This window comes from Indicator indicator, chromosome 36 (assembly GCF_027791375.1).
Source record: "Indicator indicator isolate 239-I01 chromosome 36, UM_Iind_1.1, whole genome shotgun sequence".
In the NCBI taxonomy this organism is placed as follows: Eukaryota; Metazoa; Chordata; class Aves; order Piciformes; family Indicatoridae; genus Indicator; species Indicator indicator.
In genome coordinates, this window is record NC_072045.1 from 1,551,508 (window position 1) to 1,570,089 (window position 18,582).

The window sequence follows — 18,582 nt, forward strand, 5'->3', positions numbered from 1 at the left end:
CTCTCCCCAGCGACCTGCCTGGACCCTTGGCCTTGCTCAGCCCTCCCAGTCTGATCTCACCTCCTCCCCGCTTTTCTTAGCAGTCTGCCTGGGGCTGGGTCTCTGGACACCACCTCCTGTCCCCAAGTAAAGACCCCTGCTGAGGCTAGGACCATACCTGCCCTGCAGGATTGCTTGGTGGGGGTGGGGCACAGGAGAGCCTCTGCTTGAGAGGCTGGAGGTGGGGAGTGGGCACTGGGTGGATCATGCTGCAGGGTGCCCATAGGAGCACAGGGTGTGCTGCTCCAGCTGGGAAGGGAATGCATTTGCAGTTTGTTTTAGGGCCAGGTGAGCCTCTCCCCCTGCCCCGAGGGCTGTGGTCCCGGGGTGCCTGCAGAGCACGGGCTGGACGTTGAGGCTGGAGGGCCTGGCTCAGGGCCGTGGGGGCAGGAGATGCTGGCCAGGTTCTGCCCAGGGCAGCCACAGACAGGGCAAGGTCAAACTCCGCCCTGCTCGGCATTCTGCACCATACCGTGCGGAGGAGCAGGAAACCGTGGCCAGGGAACCCCACGGTGTAGCAGACAGGTTTGCAGCTGTGGGGTAACGATGCTGTGTGTCCTTTTCCATCCGTCCAGTTGCCCCATGGAGCTTCTGCTGCCGGGGCACACGTGAGCTGGTGCCCACGTCACCCTACCGGCCCTGGGCACACCCGAGGGACTCCTGTGCAGAAGCCCCCAGCCTGGAAGGTGTGGCCCGGGCCTCTTCGGGGCCGGGTCCGCCCAGCCCTTTGCAGCTTCCCGGGTGCCCTGGGCTCAGCTGGCTCCCACCCAGGCGGCCCCGGGCTGGCGTTTGCCCCGACGCCTCCCTGCGAACCTGCTGCGGGCGGTGCGGGCCGGCCCCGCCTGCCCTTCCTCGCCATCGGGAGGAGCAGGCAGCTGCGGGGCAGAGCTGGCTCTAGAAGGGGTGTGAGGGGGAGCGAAACGCGAGTGGGGCCGCGGCGCAGACCGGACGGGACAAGAGGGCTCGGCTGTGCCCGCCACCAGGTACCGCGGGAGGTGGGCAGGGGCTGCCCGGCGAGGGAGCTGCGCTGCCCGCCTGTGGCTCCGGCATCCGAGCAGCCCTCCCGTGCCCTCGGTAGCAGCGCAGCCGCGCACCCTCACTCGGGGACCCACCTGGTTCGGCTGCCTCTGGGGCCCGGGGCCCGGGGCCCAGGCCCCGGCCGTCCTGCAGGCAGGGCAGGACTTCAGCTGTGCGGACGGATTCGGGTGTCGCTGGCGCTGCGTTCAGCCTGAGGAGGGGCTGCGCTTCCTCCCGGAGCTGGCAGGCGGGACAGAAACAGCGCCGTTCCCTGTGCGCCCCACGGTCCGGTGCCCCGCGGCTGCCCGGCGGCTGCCCAGCCGCGCAGCCTTTCCCCCTGGAGATGCTGTAGCGAGGTTTTTGCCCTCGATATGAGCCCCAGGAGCTTCTGTGGGGTACTGGGGAGACTTGGAGCAGCCAGACCGGCGGGGGGCCCCGTGCCGCAGCTGTGTGCCACCGTGGGGCGGGAGCATTACTCTTGAGACTGGTTGGGCTTTGCTCTCCCGGCCCCAGCTGGTGGCTGGGACTGGCTGGTGACACTGCCGTGGGAACTGCTGTGCTGCAGGGGCGGGGAAGCTGCTGAGTGTCCTTCCTTACCTGACCCCCCTCTGCCTCAGCTGCCTGTCAGACTGGCCCTTCATGCCAGGAAAGCTGAGGAGGAGCGGAAGAGGGGTGCTGGAGAAGAAACGGTGGCAGAGCCTAGAGGAGAGGGGCACTGTGGGTGCCCAGCTGGCCCACCCCATGCTTGCAAGGTGGGTGCTACACTTGCTGGGGCAATGTCCCTACATCACAGTCTTCGCCTCTCACCAGCCCAGTACTGCTCTTGCTGGGTGAGGTGGCACCATGTAGCTGTGTGCACACACGGCCCACAGCTCACCCCTGCCTCCTGCCAGGTCGAAAACCTGTGATCCCTCCTTCGGCAAGGAGATCAAGCAGGCTGCAGTGGCCACAGGCACGCAGGGACACCCATCCCCCTGCCCATCACCATTGGTGAGTTTTGGGGCACTGGAAGCCAGGAGGAAGGACCTCAGCCCCAGCATCATGGTGCTGGCAGGATGCTTTCTGCAGGGTGGGTGCTGAGGGAGGGCTCATCTGTTCATGGCAGAGGTGGTGACAGAGCTGAGGGACTGCAGGGTGCCCATGGTTCCAGGGCTTTGCCCTGAGCACCATGCCCTGCTGGCCCCATGCCCTGATGTCCCCCACAGCTGAGCAAGCACACTGCCAGGTACCACAATGCCTTCGGGGAGCTCAGCAGGCAGGAAGCACTGCTGGCCTGTGTCTCCTGTGCCTGGCAGAGAGAGATGCCCTACTATGGCCACCTCTACATCTCCTCCCACCACATCTGCTTCCATTCCAGCCTCCTGCTCAAGGACATCAAGGTGGGCAGGGGATGGGTTTGGGGCCAGCAGCAGGCACAGGCAGCAGGCAAGACACAGTGACACTGCCTGGCCCCTCTGGCATAGGCGGTGGTCCCGGTGGCCTCCATCTCAGCCCTTAAGAAGACTAACACAGCACTCCTGGTGCCCAACGCGCTCAGCATCCGCACAGCCAAGGGGGAGAAGGTGCAGTGGGGACAGGGGTGGTGCTGGGGAGCAGCTCAGCCCAGGGCTGGCTGTGGTGTCCTGGCCCCTGCAGCTGTCAGGCTCTGGGCCATGACTAAGGAAGCAGCTCTGGCACAGCCTCTTTCCCTGGCAGTTCCTCTTCGTGTCGCTGCGCCAGCGAGAGGCTACATACCAGCTCCTGAAGTCAGTCTGCAGACACCTGCAGGTATGCACCATGCTGGGGGCCAGGCACAGGGGGACTCTGTCCCCCCCACCTGCAGGGCTGTGGGGGTGCCTGACACTCTTTTTTATCTCTTCTTGTCCAGGACAGCAGCCAGAGTCTTCTGCCCTGTCTGAGCAATGAGAAAATCCTTAGGAAGCCTCTGGTAAGGCCAAGAAGTGGCAGGACTTTGGCACATCTCTAGCCCCTGATGAGATGGATGCAGTGGTGGCAGCCCACACTGTGTGGGTGTCTGTCCCCAGGGAAGAATTTTGAGGGGAAGTGTGGAGCTGAAAGCCCCAGCCCAGGGTGGTGCAGACCACAAGACCCACAGCTTCTCTCCTCTGGAGTGGCACGAGTCTCATCAGGTCTCACCCATGTCCTGTCGCTGTGGGGCAGGGGCCTTGAGGGCAAGCACCAGGACCAGGGCTCATCTTCTTTCAGGCTTTGAGCCACTCAGACTTGGAGCAGAGCACCCCTGAGCCTGACAGCCTCCAGGAGCTGCCAGGTGAGTGGCCATCCATAGCAGCCCTGCTTGTGCCTGTCCACACTTCTGCCCCATGGCTGCTCTCAGCTTTGAGCCCCACCCCCAGCCACGCACAGCCCAGAAAGGATCATGCAGCCCTCAGCCACCCACACAGTATCTGCTGCAGCACTGGGGAAGCACAGGATCAGCTTCTTGTGGCTCTGTGTGCTGTGCCAGGTCCACAGGAATACTTTCCCCCACCCAACCCCGGGCCTGGGGCACATGTTGAATGTCTCCTGCTTGCACCTAGATGGGCTGAGCCTGGCACCAAAACAAGTGGATGGGGAGGACGATGGAGAGGCCAAAGCACCAGCTCCAAGCAGTGCTGAGCAAGTGTCCTTGGCAAGGCCATGCAGCCTCTGGGGTGGGTCAGGGAGCCTAGGGGAGGGGGATTGCTCTTGTAGCTAAACCCCAGGGCTGGTCCCTGGTGCTGCACAGAGCCAACCATGGGGGCTGTGAGGCTCTCAGCAGCCCAAGCACTGACACCACCTTATCCTGGCAGGTGGACCCCACACCACATTGTGGGCCTGGATCTCCACGCAGCTGAGCCTCCTCAATATCATCATCCTCACCTATCTGCTGCTGTAAGGCCCCTGGACACACTCTCATAGCTCAGGGCTCTGGGTCACTATACCCTGCCACAGCCCAGCTCTCCAGCTGTGGCACTGGCAGCCCCCCTGCCCCTTGGGCACCTGTGCTGGGGCCATGACTTTACCCTCAGCACTGTCCCTGCTCGGTCCCCCTTGTGGGCTGACCCCATGCCTGACACTGGCCTGTCCCCCAGGATGGTGGCCCTGCTGCTGTTCTCAGGATATATCGGTCTGCGCATTGTGGAGCTGGAGCAGCAGCTGGCATCCATGGGGGCTTGGCCAGACCTTAGTGTGTCACACCAGTGAGTGATGAGGGCCAGGGGCCCCTCTGTGCCCAGCACAGCAGGGACCCCACACTCACTGCCTCCCTCCCTCCCAGACAAGAGATGAGGCCAGTGAGGACCCAGCTGTTACTGGGCACCAACCTCAGCTCCAGACCTTCTGTCCTGGAGCAGCTGGGGACTTCCTCACTAAGAGCCTTCCAGCCCCTGCAGTGGGCATGGGGGGCCCACCCAGGCTGGGGGCTGTGTCTTGTTCTTCCCATGGCTGTTCAGCCTTAGCAGCAGCAGGAGGAACCTGGCAGCTCCCAGGGGCAAAGAATCACCCAGGGGCTGGCTGAGGTCACCCAGCTGGCCCCAGCGTTCCCCTCAAAGGGAGGGAGCAGGCAGAGGTGGGCCTGGAGCTGGACATGGACAATATTATTAAAGATGTGACCCCCCTGGCTCTGGGGTACTCTGTTCTAGGGGGTACACACTGCTCCTCAGGACATGTGGCTGCCTTATTTCTTGGGACAAGTGGAGAGAGGCTGTGAGCTCCCTAACTGCAGGCAGGGTTTGGGCACCCAGCAGCATCCCCCAGGTGGCACAGGACAAGTACCAAACCCAGCCCTGATTCTGCAACAACTCCTCCAACCTCCCCTCCTCCCCTCTCTGCCCCCCAGGAACAGGCTGAGACAGCAGCAGGATCAGTGAGCTTTTACTGGTGTGTGGAGGGCTGGTGGTGGAGGAGGCTCCAGGTGCTGATGTCCTGGGTGGTGAAGTGGGGGTGGCAGAAGGAGAGCAGGGGGACATACCCTGAACTGCTTCCCAGCACCTGGGGGCTCTGGCTGCGGGTGGCAACTGGAAAGCAGGGAGGTAAGGGGGTGAGAGTGATGGGGAGAAGGGGGAAGGGAGGGGGGGGGCAGTGCAGGGCCCTGCAGGCAGCCAGGCTCCCAGCTCTTACCGTACTCCTTCCCCAGGATAGGTTTCTCCTGCCAGAGGATGGATCCCCAGCGGGTGCAGGGTCCCAGGTACACAGCAGGGATGATGGGGTCCCACCAGGCCACCTCCTTCAGGTGCTGGGCATAAGCTAGGGGTGGGGAGCAGAGCTGGAGATAGGGCACAGCAAGACCTGAACCCCACAGTAGGCTCCTCCTGACCCAAAGCCCTTTAGCTCATCACATCCTCATCTGGTTGAGGGGCTCTGGGGCTTCCCCCTCCACCCCCAAGATAGGAAAACTGAGGAATGGACAGGTCCTTGCTCCACAGTTTTCTCCTCCCAGTTCCCTGTGCCATCCTGCCCAACCCCAGCCTCTCCCACCCCGGACCCCCTAGCTCAGCTCCATACCTGGGGGTAGGGGGTCCTGCTTCCCCCAGCCAGCCTGGGCCTGCTGCCAGCATCTGTGGGCACTGCAGGTGAGGGTGTACCAGGGCTGCTCTGCCTGCTTGTCCCTGCTGCTCAGTCCTGTGGACCAGCTCTGCCCCCTGGCATCCCAGCCCATGGGGGTAGTTTTCCAGCGCAGAGCCTGCTTCAGCAGGGGGACCTGCCGTGGCCCCCACAGCTTTATGTACTGGTCACTGGGGGTGGGAGGAAGCTGTCAGGACTTCATGCCTCCCCCAGCAGCACCCCAAGTAGGGCAGGGACACACCATGGGGGGTACCAGGCTGTATACCACTGTGGGCTGGTTTTCAAGGCAGCAGGGTCTGATGGGCTGGGGATCCCCTCAAGTGGTGGGAACTAAGCCAGCAAGGGGAGAAGAGCTGCCACAGTCCCCCTCCCCCAGCTGGATCCCCACTGGCAGCCTTCCCTTCTCCCTGCCATGGCAACCAAGGCACAGCCAGGGCTCTAGCTGCCAGGGTAGGGGTTTCTCCTTCCCCAGATGAGGATTCCACCTGTACAGGGGCAGTGGGACCTCTGCCTCAAGGGTGCTCTGCAGGACCCAGGGCCTGGACTCCATGCCTGGCACTGCCCACAGCCTCACTGCAGCCAACCTGGAGCAAACAATGCCAGAACTGGCACCTGGCAACTGCCCCACACCCAGGGGAGACGGGGGGGAGGGGTGGCCTGCCACAGGGCAGAGGCACCTTTGATCCCATCCCACTCTACAGAGGAGAAGAGAGGTAGGGCAGGAAAGTCTGGGCCTGGACCTCCCTGGTTTTCCAGCAGCAGGAAAGCAAACAGGAGTGGGCAGAAGGCAGCAGTAAACCACAGGCATACCGGTGTGAAGATCTGGCACCTGAGTCAGCAGCTGCTGCTGGAGCTGCACCCCTCACCTCACTACAGAAAGCCAAAGAGCAGCAACCATGCCCAAGAAACATCAATTCACAACTTGTTTAATGCCAGTCAGATTGCAAAGCTCTCTGGAATTGTTTTTCCCACCACATGATGCCTTACACAGAACAATGCCACACGGTCACAGACATTAATCACAGATTCTGGAGGACCTGCACAGCCTGCAGGGTTCAGTGCTCACAGTGTGGAGCTGCCCCTGTGCTTTGCCCTTTTACCCAGGTAACAGCTGTGATGCCCTCTGGCCAGCACCAGACTGCTCAGCGTGCACACACCCTCCAACACTCACTCCTGCAGTGCAGCACCTGCAGAGACCACTTCTGGGAATGCCACTCCTGCCCTGGCAGCTGCAAGCAGGGTGGGAAAGGAGCTTGTGCCATGTTCAGAGCTAAGGCAATCTGAACAGCTGTTGTCAGCCAACATGCTCAGACACAGACCAGCCATGGCCTAGCAATCACTTGGTCCTCCCTGCCAAACATGATGAGAGAAGCCACAATGAGCCAGCCTGGTCCAAAGGCAGCTCCCAAGGTTGAAAACTCTGAGATGTGGTTTGTGAAAGCCCTTGGTGCCAATGCAGGGACAGAGCAGTGAGGGGCTGCCCCCTTCCACCACACCCTGGGGTGCAGCTGGATGCTGGCAGAGCAGGGAGCACTGACCTGCAGCACAGGGCACATTCCCAGGCAGCACTGCCCCAGCAGCCCCTGGGGTCCCTCCAGGGAAACAGCCCTATTGCAGAGTCACCTGTCCACCCCTGCAGGGAGCTCCAGCGGGGCTGTGCTCAACCCCTGTCACCTCCTGCTCTGGCTGGACTCCTCCTGCTCCAGAATGGACAGAAACCAGTGTGTGGCCACCCCGTGGCTGAGGGCCTGCTGTGCTCTCCTACCCTAACCAGCTGCTTTTTCCTAGAAAGGAAAGCAGCACCTTCGGGACTTCAGAATTTAGGAAGGAGGCAACCCACACCAGACAAAAATCTGCAGCAACAGCTACTACCACGTCCACCTGAACACCCCCCAATGCCCTGCTCTGCATCTCAGCAGGGCAACATCACAAAGGACAGACAGCTGTGACAGGCCAAGTCTTGTTGCAGGTGGCACTTCAGATCTGTGGGCCAGCTTACCCCTCAGTGCTTTGTGGTTATTCTGACATGAAATGTCCCAGTGCCAGTGAATGTCACAAGCAGCAAGACAGGGGCTGGGAGCCCAGTGAATGACTTTTAACCAAGTGCTGTGCTCCTACACCAAGAACTGCAGTGAAACGTGTGTCAGGAATCATACTGAGAGCACACAGGCTGTAAGGGAGCAGTGAGCTCCCCCCCCCAGTTTGAGATGGGGGACTTGGGGTGACAGGCTGCTATGGAGCAGTGAGCTCCTGGTGTGCCAGCTCCTCAGAAGTGCCTTCAGGAGCCTGCAACATGCAGAGACAGCACCAAAAGCCTGATGCAGGCACTCATGGGTCAAGGCTGTAGTGAACAGCAGAGCACCTCACTGCCCTTTTCCACGCCAGCCTCCCTGCACCTCAGCAGCTCACCCTAAGTATACCAGTGGCAGCAGGCAGAGGCAACACTATTCCTACCACCACCCCTACAGTCTGCTTTTGGGGAGAGAAAGAAAAAACAACAAAAAGAGCAGCATTGCCTGTGCAACCTGCAAAGAACAGGGCAAGGTCTATCTACAGAGCCAGGAAAAGCCACACAGGAGGAGGAAACAGCACTGGCAGCGCAGCACACTGGAGAGGGCACGAGGCAAGCAGGAGCCAGGCACATGGTAGGCAAAGCATTGGCACAAGCACAGAGTGAAGCAGGAAGGGGCTGCAAGCTCAGCAGCTTCTCTTTACACGAACAGCAACACATCCACAGAAGTGCTCTGCCCCACTTGCAGAGGCTCCCAGCAAACACAGCACTCTCCTCCCACACAACTTCAACAAACCAAACCAAAATACAGCTCCTTGGCTTTGACCTGGAGATGAACAACAAAAAGAAATATTTCTTCCCTGAAAAAGAACTCCCCTCTTGCCCAGAGAGGGCATTTCCCCCCTTCCAGACAGAAGAGGCCATGCTCTCCCTGCCCCCCCCCCCAACCCTGCTCCCAACACCCCCCCAAAAAGAAAAAAGATCCACAGGAGTTGTTTGGTTTCTTGAACACATCTCAACTGCTTCTGTCCTCAGGAAGACTCCAGAGCAAGCAGCCAGCCACAAATGGCACCGAGCGAAGCTCCACAGGCATGGTACTGGTTGGTTTGGCTTAAAGCCATTGGTTTTCCTCTCGGTTAACTACAAGGGTGTGCTCAGGACATGCAATAGCAATTTCAGAACTTTATGAGCATGCTCCTCAGAGCCTGAGCCTCCTCAACTTTCCTCCAAAGTTTAGAGCCCAAAGCTGTGTTTGAAGGCAGCTGCCCAGCATGCCAAACTCCATCTGTCTGCTGAAAGCCACTGCAGCAAGCACTGCAGCACCTATTTGGAGAAGGGAAAAAAAAAAAAAAGGCAGCTCTCCAGTTCCTGTGTGTAATGGGGATACCAGACTAGAAACAATGCCCTCAGATAATCAGAGAGGCACCCTGGAGTCTAACTTCCTTGCACCAGCTGTATTGCATAAGTCTGACTTGCTCCTACCTTCCAAAATGTCCATCCAAGGCCAGAGGGAGCTAGAGCACCACATTAAACCTGTCAGGACAGAGGCATGGATGCTCCTCTCATGCCCAAGATGGGACACCACAGCAGCTGGAATGGCCTTGGTCCAGCCTGGGTGGTCCATGTCAGAGATGTCTGTGCCAGTACACGAGGGGCTGAAGGGTGCTGGTTTGACATTTCTGCTGTGCCCCTTGCCCTTTATGAAGGATGAATCTGGAAACCTTTGGCAGTTCCCTCCCCAACCCCATCCCAAACACTGCCTAGCATGGTTCACAAGCATGTATTTAATGAGCATCTGCTGGGTCCATCTTCCAGTCCCACTGGCACTCCCTCCCCTTCTGGCTGGTTGGTTTGGGTTCCATGCACACCAAGGTAGTGGTTTGATCCTGGTATGGCAGGCTGCAGTCTCCTGGTCCCAGCGCACAGGGTTGGGTTTATCGTATCCTGGTGAAGAGGTTGAGAACGGATACAGACTCCTAGCAAGGGGAGAGAAAAGGGGTGCTGAGTGCTGTGCCCCACTGCTGCTCCATCTGCTGCTGTGGGGCTTGGGGGTTGGTTGGTTTGTTTGGTGGTTGGTTTTGATTGGGTGGGTTTTTGGTTGTATTTTTGTTTTGGTTTCGGAGGTGGGTTGGTTGGTTGTGGGTTTGGTTTGGGCTTTAGGGGTGGGTTGATTGTTGGTGGGTTGATTGTTTGTGGGTTTGGTTTTTGTTCTGGTTTTATATTGCTGTTTTATTTTAAAACAACAACAAACCAACCCTGCTAATCCAGTGAGGTATCTCTAGCTCATGGCATGTCTGAGGCCACCAAAGTCCAACACCATAAATATTCCCTTGCTTTTTTCCAGTTTATAACAAGAAGCACAGTAGGCAAGTGTCCCATTGCCACACCTTTGCAGAAAGCTGTACTCCAGGGCCACCAGAGACCAGAGGAACAGCCAGCAGTGAGCAGCACCAGCTCTCTGCAGCTCATTCCTCAAGATCTCTCTGCCATTCTCCTCTACCAGGCATCCAGAAAAGCTCTGAGCACCTTGGCACAACCCACTTCTGGTGATGACAAGTTGTCAGTGGCAGCATCCACAATTCTATTTCCACCCAAGCTATCATTTTAAGCTGTTGTGTAGGGGCTGGGGGAGAATCCTCTCTGAGAAGTGGTGCAGCACAGAGCAGCATGCTGGCAGGAAAGGTGGTGGGCTCAGGGTGAGCTCCCTGGAACACTGCCTGTGCTCAGCAGCCTGTTAAGAATCAGGCTCTCCTGCAAACCAGGAGAAGGATGTTTTGTCAACACTGCCTTGGGCACAGAGGCAATCTTTTGTCTTACCTGGTGACTACAAACCCCTTTCTTTCAAACTTTAACCCTTAGTGCATCCAGCCCTCTATCTACAGGATACAGTAAAGAGATCAGAAGCAATGGTAGCAGAGCAGAGCCAACCTGGACTGAACTCACTGCCAAGCTGAGCCTGCTGCAGGACACAGCTGCAGCCACCCACACAGCACATCCTCACCTTTGTCGAGCGAGTTTTGCTGAAGACGTTCCAGAAGCGCAAGGTTTCATCTCCAGCTCCTGTCACTATGGCCTCCCCATCAGGGGACATTGCCTGAGGCCAAGAGAAAGCAACCTTTAGCATCATCTCTTACATTTGTGAGGTTGGAAACAAGTCTCCATTGGAACAAATGAGAGAGATTTAACTCTCCTTTCTGTTTGGCTGGTGGTGAGAAATTAAAACTACCACCTCTGCTTTCATGTGCCTTATCCAGCCTCTATAGGTGTCAGTTTGAGCACTTAAACAACTGTGGAACACAGGGGTGGAGTTTCCATAAAAAAGATTCTTGTGTTAAGAAATGTAACTGAGGCTGTTCCTCCCCAGATTAGAAATATGTTAAGGCAGAAGTGGATGTGACTGGCATTTGCCAGCTGTTAGTCACCTACACTGGAATCTACCTCACAGAATAGGATCAGCACATTTGTCATTTTGGTTATGAATCTGCTTACAGCCCCATGAAGCTGAAAAAGCACCTACAAGCTGGCAGTGGACTAACCACAGCAAGCATTTTGATGACAAATTAGGAGGACTGAAAGCATCCAATTCTTCCCCTGCTGGCAGTCAGCAGTGAGAAGGCATACAAGTGTTCAGGGACAAGAGGAGATGCTCATGCTCCCTCAGAGAGGTTCTCCAGGCTTTGCTGTTCATTACCAAAGCCTCACATTTCCATAGCAGCAAATCAAAGCACTCCTTGCAGGCAAGGAAACCAGACAGAGTGTTTTCAATTGCTTGCAGAGCCAGGCTGCAGGCAGCTCAGAGTGCCACTGGCACTGCAGTTTGGGTCTCTGTCAATTAGGCAGCCCTGCAGGCAGCTGCAGAGGTTGTCAGACAGGTGGCTGTGGCTTACCAGGTACAGGACTCTGTAGGAGTGCCCTGTTAACTTGGCCACTTGAGTCAGCGAGGGGTACTTCCAGACGAGGATCTGGTTCTGCGAGTACCCGTGGGTGCTCACCTGAAAGGGGAGAGGGAAATAGAGCATCATGCTTCCCCCTACAAGCCAGCTCAGCTGCAGGACATGCAGGGAGGAACTTACGAGCTCGTTAGCGTGCTTGGACCAGGCCAGGTTGCAGACCTGGGAGCCGGTGTCAATGCACTGCAGCGGCTGCCCGGTCAGGGTGTTCCAGAAGCGGATGCAACGGTCGGCAGTGCCACCGCCAGAGGCCAGCAGCCCGTGCTGGTGTGGAGACCAGGCAATGGCCTTCACTGCTGCAAGGTGCTCTGTGTACTGCTGGACAGGGCTCAGGCTAGAGTGATTCCAGACAAGCAGCTGGCAGAAAGGAGAGACAGGCTCAGGCTTGTGCTCAGTCACATGTCTGCAAAACCCCTAAGCGATAATGTCGCACTGGGACTGATGAGGGCACTTTGGCAACAGGATGATTTCCCACAGCTCTGCCCAAGTATTTGGGGACCTGAAGCCAGTGCCACTCTGCCACCATACTCAGATGGGGAGCTGGGCCACAAGAAAGCTAACAGTCCTTATAGTAAGCTTATGAAGCCAAAGACACAGTGTCACTGCACATGAACTGGAACCCTTTGTCTTTATGGCTGTGCTGTTCCAGAATTCATTTAGAAATAAGCTCAAACTCATGAGAAGTTATCTGTGCAGGAGGAGCTGGGTACAGTCATGCTGTCACACAGACACTGGGCAAATTCACTACCTAGCAACTCGCTCCAAAGGGCTCTATACACTGCTTCTCCATAACAGATGCTTCTTCCATATGGTGCTCAGTGAACTACAAGCCTACATTACAGGTATTAGAACCCACACAGCTCTGTTTCGTTCTGCATACACAAACATTATTGCAACAAACTTGACTATATGCTACCTAAAGAAAGTCAGGAAGCACAGCTTCACAGTAGATCTGTTGAACTCAAACCCCTGAGTCAAGCTGCAGATTTAATTATCCAAATACAGAAGCACAATTAATTTTGCCTTTTTAATTTTGTTAGAGAGAGGAAACTGAGTAGAAGTGTGGGAGTTCAACGACTGAAACAAAAGCCCCTTCAGAAAGGCCAAATATCCTTAAACAAAGGGAGTCTGACCTTTCTGGGTGAGCAACTCCTTGAAAGTACTATACCTTATTATCATTTCCTCCAGAGGCCAGGAGCTGGTGGTCAGTTGACCACTTGAGGCCACAGACCTCCTGCCTGTGGCCCTGGAGCCGCCTCTCAGACTGCAGGGGTGGGGTGCGGATGTCCCTCTGAAGGATCATCCTGTCACGACTCCCAGAAGATAGCTGGTCTGCATTCCATGCCAAGGCACCTGGAACACAGGGAAAGCACAAGAGCATGTTGTGGGAATCCTGCAGGAGCAAGCTGGGAGAACACAGCCACCACAGTTGCCATAAAAGCTGCAACGAAAAGTCAGCGCTTAGGGACTTCCCTGGGACCACAAGAGCTGAACGTGCACAGACTCACTGAAGAGATCACTAACCTCATGTCACCATGCAGTGAGGCACAGAAATACAACTCCAAAGGTGCTTTGACTTCTCAAGTCTCACTCCAGTGTTCAGATTCACAACACCTCTGAGCACAAAACCCAAACACCCACAGATTAAGGGACCTGGGAATCCCAGCGGAAGGCAGCCTGCTGAGGGGCTGAAACCGGACGCCAGTGGCAGTGCAGATATGTTGCAACCAAACCTGATGTGCCTCAAACGTGGAAGAAGCACAGATTCACAGATTGCATCTGCTTGGAAGGGAGCTTCAAAAGCCATCTTGTCCAATCCCCCTGCAGTGAGCAGGGACACCTCCAACTAGATCAGGCTGCCCAGGGCCACATCGAGTCTGAACTAGAGTGCCTCACATCACTGCACCCAAGAGTGGAACACCACGATTCCTACTGTAGGATATTTTGAAGACTGCTCAAGACACCGCAGGAGGTATTCACCAATTCCAGTACTTTTTGAGTCCTGCTAGTTCTAGCAGATCCCTCACTTACAAGCAAGAAGTTCAATCATGAAAAACAAATCATGTGAGATCTCTGCTCCCACCTCCTTACCTACTCTGGCTGTGTGCCCCTCGAGCATGGAGAGCTTTTTTCCTGCAGCTGCATCCCAGATCTGTACAAAGCCCTTGTGAGTGCCAACAGCTACTAAGTTCCCCTAGAGAAAGAGAAAACCATGATCAGTAAAAGCCAGCAAGGAAACATAGGCATAAAAGAAAAGCTACAAAGTTGAGGAATAGACTTGAGAGGAATCTCACATCCAGAGTACTTCCACCTTGGATCTTTCACTGAGAAGGCCAAGAAGCCTGGCTGAATTATTTATATTTATTGTCACGTTTTATTGCCAAGAGCTGAAGAAGCAAATGAGCTTTTTCTCCCTCCCACACCTCTTACCAAAGTTTGCCTTGAGAGCCTCAAGATACAAAAGATTGCTCTCTATCCCCTCTCATTTAGCAGTCAGGAAAACTCCATCGATTTGTGATGCACACAAGTTTTGGGAAACACAGGAAAATAAGCCAGGAAGTGAAAAGCTGTGAGGAAGGGCTGCGAGCCTAGAAGGGCAGTGTGTGACCCACAGCCTCTCAGCTTTCACTGCTAACAACAGTCCACTGACCCGTTCTGACCAGCCCACAGACGTCACTGAATCTCCTTCCACAGAGAGATCACACAGCCTGGTTACCTGGAGAGCAGGACATGAGAGAGAGTGGAATCACAAACTCGTCATTGTCACAAAACACCATCAGCTGCCTCACATACCTCTGCCTAGCTTGAGACAGAGCACTGCAAGTGCTGAATCCTCACTGCCTTGGGTTGAGCAGACAGAAAGCTATTTAACTCCCCCAAAAGAGTAAAATAAAAACGCTTCACAGAATTGGAAAGCTTAAATGGAAACACTATCCACAAATACAGACAGAAACACAAAATACATAAATTCATATTCAGTGTCAGCCCAGTTCTCTCCATCTTTGGCCTATCCAAAACCTCATGAGGCCAACACCTTCTGCAACCTTCCCCCCAGCCAACCAGGCCAAAAAACAGGCCTCGATGCCTGCTCCCCATGCCTCCCTACCCCCATACCAGGCCAAAACTGCATAGCTAAAAATTAGCTTTGCCAAGGCCGCAAACCTCCCCGTCAAGAGCCAGCAGCGTGCACTGGCAGCAAGGAGAGGGAGAAAAGGGCAAAACAGACAGCAAGGTCCAATTTTATAGGGGAGATGCAGGAATGATGGGAATGAAGTAACAAAGATTACACTTTCCTGTGTCCACCTCTTTGTACTTCTCTGGTACTCCTGGAGGACTTTTCTCTATGGTTAAGACATCTAGTCTGAAATCCACACCTCACACAGCACATCCCATAGCTCTTGAGAGATGCCGTGGCTGGAAAAGGCCTACAGAAACTTCACTTTCTAGACACTGATGGCCACTTACCTGGCTGGTACAAGCACTCCAGAGGTAAACACAAGTCCCAAGGCCAACACTGAGGACGTTAAGAGAGGACCAGTCCACCAGGTTCAGGTAGAAGTCGTCTTGCAGCTCTGGGGCGTCCAGCACTTTGAAAGGGATCTTTGAGATTTTCCGAGTTGGCTTCCGAGGTGATCTTAGCAGCTTCTGACTGTTTACGAAAAGAGAGAAGCACAACAGGATCTTCACACCACAGGAGATGGCAGAGCCAGACACAGCCTCTCTTGAAGCATGTCTATTTCTATAGAAATGCACAGAGAAAGAGGCTGCAAAATTATTTCCAGGACGTAAGACTGGTAGGAACTGGGTCCCATAAAGCAGCTAGGGAGTAAAAAGGTAAACTGACAACTGAAAGTTGACCAAGACATGATCTCAGCAGGCTGGGGACCTGCAGAAACTTTTCAATTCTTCAAACCTGACTGTACCTACTCATTGTGTCCCCAGGTTTCTAAAATCTACTGGCATTGCACTTTTGGGTGCCTTAGAAAGAAGCCCTAGTGAACCTTACTGAATCTTTCCCTTCAGGCAGTCTGTGGACAATCAGCATTACCTTTTGTTGCTGACAGGAGACAGGGAATATGGTGAGACCTCATTGCCATCATCTGGACTGGAACGTTTTGTGCTGAGCGAGTACTGCAGAAAGACAACACAGAGGGAGAACCCCAGCAAGACCTAAGGGTACCCACAGATTTTCCAGTTCCTCCCATAAAAAAACAAAAAACAAAAAAACAAAAATCCAACCACCACAAAAACCCACTCATTTCCACTGAAGTCCAAAACCTTGAATTGGTCATTTGTCACATTATCCCCAAAACTTTACTTCCAACTCAGCTTCCTTGCCAGCACAGAACCAGAAAGTCCTTTGCTGCAGACGCTGCTCTCTCTACAGGCCAGCAGCTTATCTTGACCAAGCCTCAGCACTGCCTCAGCCTGCACTAGCAGCTTGGCAGAAGTATGTGTTCTCTTCCTGTGAACCACAAGTGCAACCTCCATTGCTTTGAATGCAAAGTAACCAACTTACAGTGAAGAGAGACTTCTTCTCTGGGGTGGATGGCTGCAGCCTCCTGTCTTCTGTCTGTGGATCTTGCACTTTCTCAATGCCTGCTCCTAGGAGCTCATTCTTCAGCAAGGCAGAGTAAGCAAGGCCATCTGTGAATCCAAACCAGCAATGAGGCAGAGAATTTGTGAGCAGCAAGAGCTCTGCAAGGTATGGCAGGATCACATCTGCCTGAATTGCACATTTACAGGGCCTCTTAATAGCCCTTACGCGCCAGTCCGGAACCAAAATTAGCAGCAAGCTTCTACCAGGGAAGTGCTTCTGTGGCACAGCAGATAAAAGGAACACAAACAGCCTCCCACTTTCCAGAGGTCTGTCAAAAGGCTCCTGAGGTGACCTGGGATTCACTCACATAATGTGGGTGTCTCCTAAAACAGCAGCATGACTTTTGCACAGGCACAGAAGTGTTCCCTTGATTTCCAAATTCACTAACAGTTTGAAGTAAAAGCTCTAGTGGTGGTAGGAAGGTGGTCTCACCTTTGCCATTGTCTGACGTAGCATCCTTTGCTTTTCTGTTTTGACTTGGTGATTTTTCATTTTCCTAAGAGGGAGAAACAAGCCATCACCATATAGACACCTCAAGATTCATGGTAAAATAACAAAGAAGTCTCCTGGACCACAGAGGCAGCCTGACAGCAGACATTCATTTAGTGGAACTCTTCCGGGGAAGCAGAAGACCATGGTGCTGAAGATAAGCAGCACAATTATGTCAGTCAGAATAAACTGCATAATTTCATCAATTTCAAGAGTGAGCTGTAGGAGAAGGGAGCAAAACTCACATTTATTCTGTGGAAATTGATGCTCCAGTTTGCCCCAGCTCTTGAAGGAATGAATCTATCACCATGCTTACTAGGAGAAGACATGGGAGAATTGGAAGGCGTCAGGGTTCTTCTCATTTCTGCCACCTGAATTAAAGGTGCACACAAAAACAAGTGCTGATCACAGCAGGGGTCTAAAACACTTCAATGAAGTCTTGTCAAAGCTGAAGACATCTAAGTCGTAGAAGAAAGCATTAGTTTTATCCCCCAAGAGAACAAAGTGTCAGAGTCCAACTGTCACAGGAACTTTCTGCTACAGCAGCAATTAAACAGCCTCTTTCTCACTGCCCCTTCTCAAGCAAATATGTGGAAGGGTGGAGTGGGGCAGGCTGCTTGCAGGGTGAGCAGCAGATTCCTCAAATGCAGTCACATTCTTTTTCATGAAATAATTTACACTGGAAAGGAGCTCAGCTCAGAACGGGCTCATTTCAAAGTTACACTTAAAGTCACAGCCTCATCCATCTGAGTTTTCAGCATCTCCAAGGACCAACTCCCTGTTGCAGTGTTTGATTGACCTTGCTGTGAACATTTTTTCCCAGTATCTAACTAGAATTCCCCCTGTTGCAGCTTGCATCCTTTGCCTCTAATCCTTCCACGGTCTACCTCAGAAGAGAGTCTGACTCCATCTTCTCCATAGCCACACACCAGGCAGTTGAAAGCAACAATTTCATACCATCTGAACCTCATCTCCTCCAGCCTGAGCAATGCAGGCCTCAGAATGCAGGCTCCAGCCTGACCAACTTGGTGGCCTCCACTGGCCTTGCTCTATCTTGTCAAGCCCTACAATTGGTTTGTTTGTTTCTTAGGGAACTTTTTATGTTTCACATGTACCTGATGAGGTACCAAAAAGAAAATAATCATAATCTAAATTAGTTTTTGTAATTTGAAGTGAGTTCATATATTCAAAAGCTTTGAATTCAAGTAATTTGGTTATTCCTTCAGCAGCTCAGGAACTAGCACTTGCTCACAGCCAAACAAAAGACTAAGCTTTGCTTCAAAGAGATCCCACATCCTTCAAAAGCTCAAGTGAAAACAATCACAGGCAAGACAGACAACAACTGTACAATCTGCCTAAGGCCACTGAGCAGGGCCCATCTGTACCTACACAAGGCATTGTGTTCTCATTCTGGATGTTGATTTGGCGCAGCAGACGTCTCTCGTAATCCTGGTCCATGGTGGGAAGCAGGGAGCTCAGCAGGCTCAGGAATTTATGGTCATCAAGTCCAGTCAGTATTTAATCTCCTGCAACACACAGGGAAGAAAACACCAAAGCATGACACCCTTTCATGGAAGCAGCCTCTCAGAATTCCCTAAGCCTGTTGTATAAATCAGAGACTTTTCCTGTCTGGAGCAGTGGACCAGACTCAGGCTCTTTTCAGTGGTGTCCTGTGATAGGACAAGGAGCAATGGATAAAAACTAGAACCCAGAAAGTTCCACTTCAACATGAGGAGAAATTTCTTTGGTGTGAGGGTGCTGGAGCCCTGGAACAGGCTGCCCAGAGAGGTTGTGGAGTCTCCTTCTCTGGAGACTTTCAAGACCCACCTGGATGTGTTCCTGTGTGATCTGCCCTGGGTGGCAGGAGGGTTGTATTCAATGATCTTCAGAAGTCCCTAATATCCTATGACTCTAAGATTATATGACAGGGCTGC

At 54.2% G+C, this 18,582-nt stretch overlaps 2 protein-coding genes across 4 annotated transcripts; both read right to left on the bottom strand.

Annotated features, from left to right (window-relative positions):
* Positions 1-4,908: 4,908 nt before the first annotated feature.
* TEKTIP1 (tektin bundle interacting protein 1) lies at positions 4,909-6,148 on the bottom strand. Its single transcript, XM_054396045.1, has 4 exons — positions 6,084-6,148; positions 5,539-5,768; positions 5,155-5,280; positions 4,909-5,051 (listed from the first exon to the last, which is right to left on the bottom strand). The coding sequence occupies exons 1-4, from the start codon at positions 6,146-6,148 to the stop codon at positions 4,909-4,911; spliced, it is 564 nt and encodes a 187-aa protein (XP_054252020.1).
* Positions 6,149-9,383: 3,235 nt separating this feature from the next.
* FZR1 (fizzy and cell division cycle 20 related 1) lies at positions 9,384-18,118 on the bottom strand. 3 transcript variants are annotated; one of them, XM_054396098.1, is made up of 13 exons: positions 18,038-18,118; positions 16,894-17,019; positions 16,592-16,655; positions 16,079-16,206; positions 15,608-15,690; positions 15,025-15,208; positions 14,210-14,275; positions 13,651-13,753; positions 12,728-12,912; positions 11,683-11,916; positions 11,497-11,601; positions 10,611-10,703; positions 9,384-9,585 (listed from the first exon to the last, which is right to left on the bottom strand). In XM_054396098.1, the coding sequence occupies exons 1-13, from the start codon at positions 18,104-18,106 to the stop codon at positions 9,544-9,546; spliced, it is 1,482 nt and encodes a 493-aa protein (XP_054252073.1). In that variant the 5' UTR covers positions 18,107-18,118; the 3' UTR covers positions 9,384-9,543. The 3 variants fall into 3 exon arrangements, with proteins under 3 accessions (XP_054252073.1, XP_054252074.1, XP_054252075.1); XM_054396099.1 differs by having other exon boundaries at positions 10,596-10,703; XM_054396100.1 differs by lacking the exons at positions 15,025-15,208; positions 15,608-15,690.
* Between the last annotated feature and the right edge of the window lie 464 nt (positions 18,119-18,582).

Excerpts from the sequence above, each read along its gene's own strand:
- TEKTIP1 (XM_054396045.1), bottom strand. The coding sequence starts at position 6,148 with ATGGAGTCCAGGCCCTGGGTCCTGCAGAGCACCCTTGAGGCAGAGGTC. Across the intron at positions 5,769-6,083 it reads GTCCCACTGCCCCTGTACAG|TGACCAGTACATAAAGCTGT; the intron begins GTGGAATCCTCA and ends TCCCACCCCCAG. Across the intron at positions 5,281-5,538 it reads GCAGGACCCCCTACCCCCAG|CTTATGCCCAGCACCTGAAG; the intron begins GTATGGAGCTGA and ends CCCCACCCCTAG.
- FZR1 (XM_054396099.1), bottom strand. The coding sequence starts at position 18,106 with ATGGACCAGGATTACGAGAGACGTCTGCTGCGCCAAATCAACATCCAG. Across the intron at positions 11,602-11,682 it reads CCAAGCACGCTAACGAGCTC|GTGAGCACCCACGGGTACTC; the intron begins GTAAGTTCCTCC and ends CTCCCCTTTCAG. Across the intron at positions 9,586-10,595 it reads CAAAGGTGAGGATGTGCTGT|GAGTCTGTATCCGTTCTCAA; the intron begins GTGGGTGGCTGC and ends TCCCCTTGCTAG.